The sequence below is a fragment of the Opisthorchis viverrini genome (assembly GCF_000715545.1).
Source record: "Opisthorchis viverrini unplaced genomic scaffold opera_v5_15, whole genome shotgun sequence".
NCBI classification, from domain to species: domain Eukaryota; kingdom Metazoa; phylum Platyhelminthes; class Trematoda; order Opisthorchiida; family Opisthorchiidae; genus Opisthorchis; species Opisthorchis viverrini.
Window position 1 is genome coordinate 941,878 of NW_008751671.1, and position 811 is coordinate 942,688.

The 811-nt window shown below is 50.6% G+C and overlaps 1 protein-coding gene across 1 annotated transcript in view; it reads right to left on the bottom strand.

The window, feature by feature from the left end:
• T265_12787 (hypothetical protein) overlaps positions 1-811 on the bottom strand; it is a gene marked incomplete at both ends in the record, with an annotated part of 12,541 nt that overhangs the window by 4,573 nt on the left and 7,157 nt on the right. The window contains 2 exon segments of the mRNA XM_009165487.1: positions 64-335; positions 345-777. Of these exon segments, the coding sequence (XP_009163751.1) occupies positions 64-335; positions 345-777 (705 nt within the window).

Sequence of the window (811 nt, forward strand, 5' to 3'; positions counted from 1 at the left end):
GCACCTTCGATGCCACAGCTAACAGGCTGATGCCACGGTGGTTTTCGCATAGCGTCCGCGTACCCTTTTTGAAGATAGGGATAGTTGTCGACATGCCCCATTCTTCAGGCACTTTCTCTTCGTCCCACATAGTGCCAATAAGCTTTGTCAGGTGGGTCACCAGGGAATTTCCGCCTTCTTTGAAGAGGGGTGGATACAGACCGTCAGGTCCTGGTGCCTTCTCACGTTTCAGTACGGCTATTTCATACCTTATTTCTTCTTCCGAAGGGCGATCAAGGTTTACATTCCATTCACCCGTATGTATTATCTCCACCGGCTGTGTTGCATGAGGCCAGCTGAACTACTCTTCGAAGTGTTCGGCCCATCTCCCTATTCGACGTTGTTGCGAGTGAATTAACGAGCCATTGTTTTCGCTCATCGTTTCGCTGACCGTTGCTTTCCTAGGGCCAGTCGATCGTATCGGTTGATAAAGGGCACGGCTGTTTCCCGTAACAAAAGCCTCCATCTCCCGAGCTTTCGATATCCACCAGAGCTCTCGGTCTTTCCTTAGACTCTTCACTATTTGGCGTTTGAGGGATTTGCGTGCGCCGTCGTACTCGTTGCCTGGTGGTATGGCTTTCCTGGCATCAATCATGGATAACGAACTCGACGTCATCCGGTGGTCTTGTAGTCGAATTGGAGAAGCCGGGCAGGCAGCACTGAACGCCGCTAGTATAGCTTCTTTCACATTTTGCCACGCTTCATCCACATGTTCACTGCCACCACAGTACTGTTTTACTGTGGAGAGTTGTTGGGCTAGCTCAGATCGATA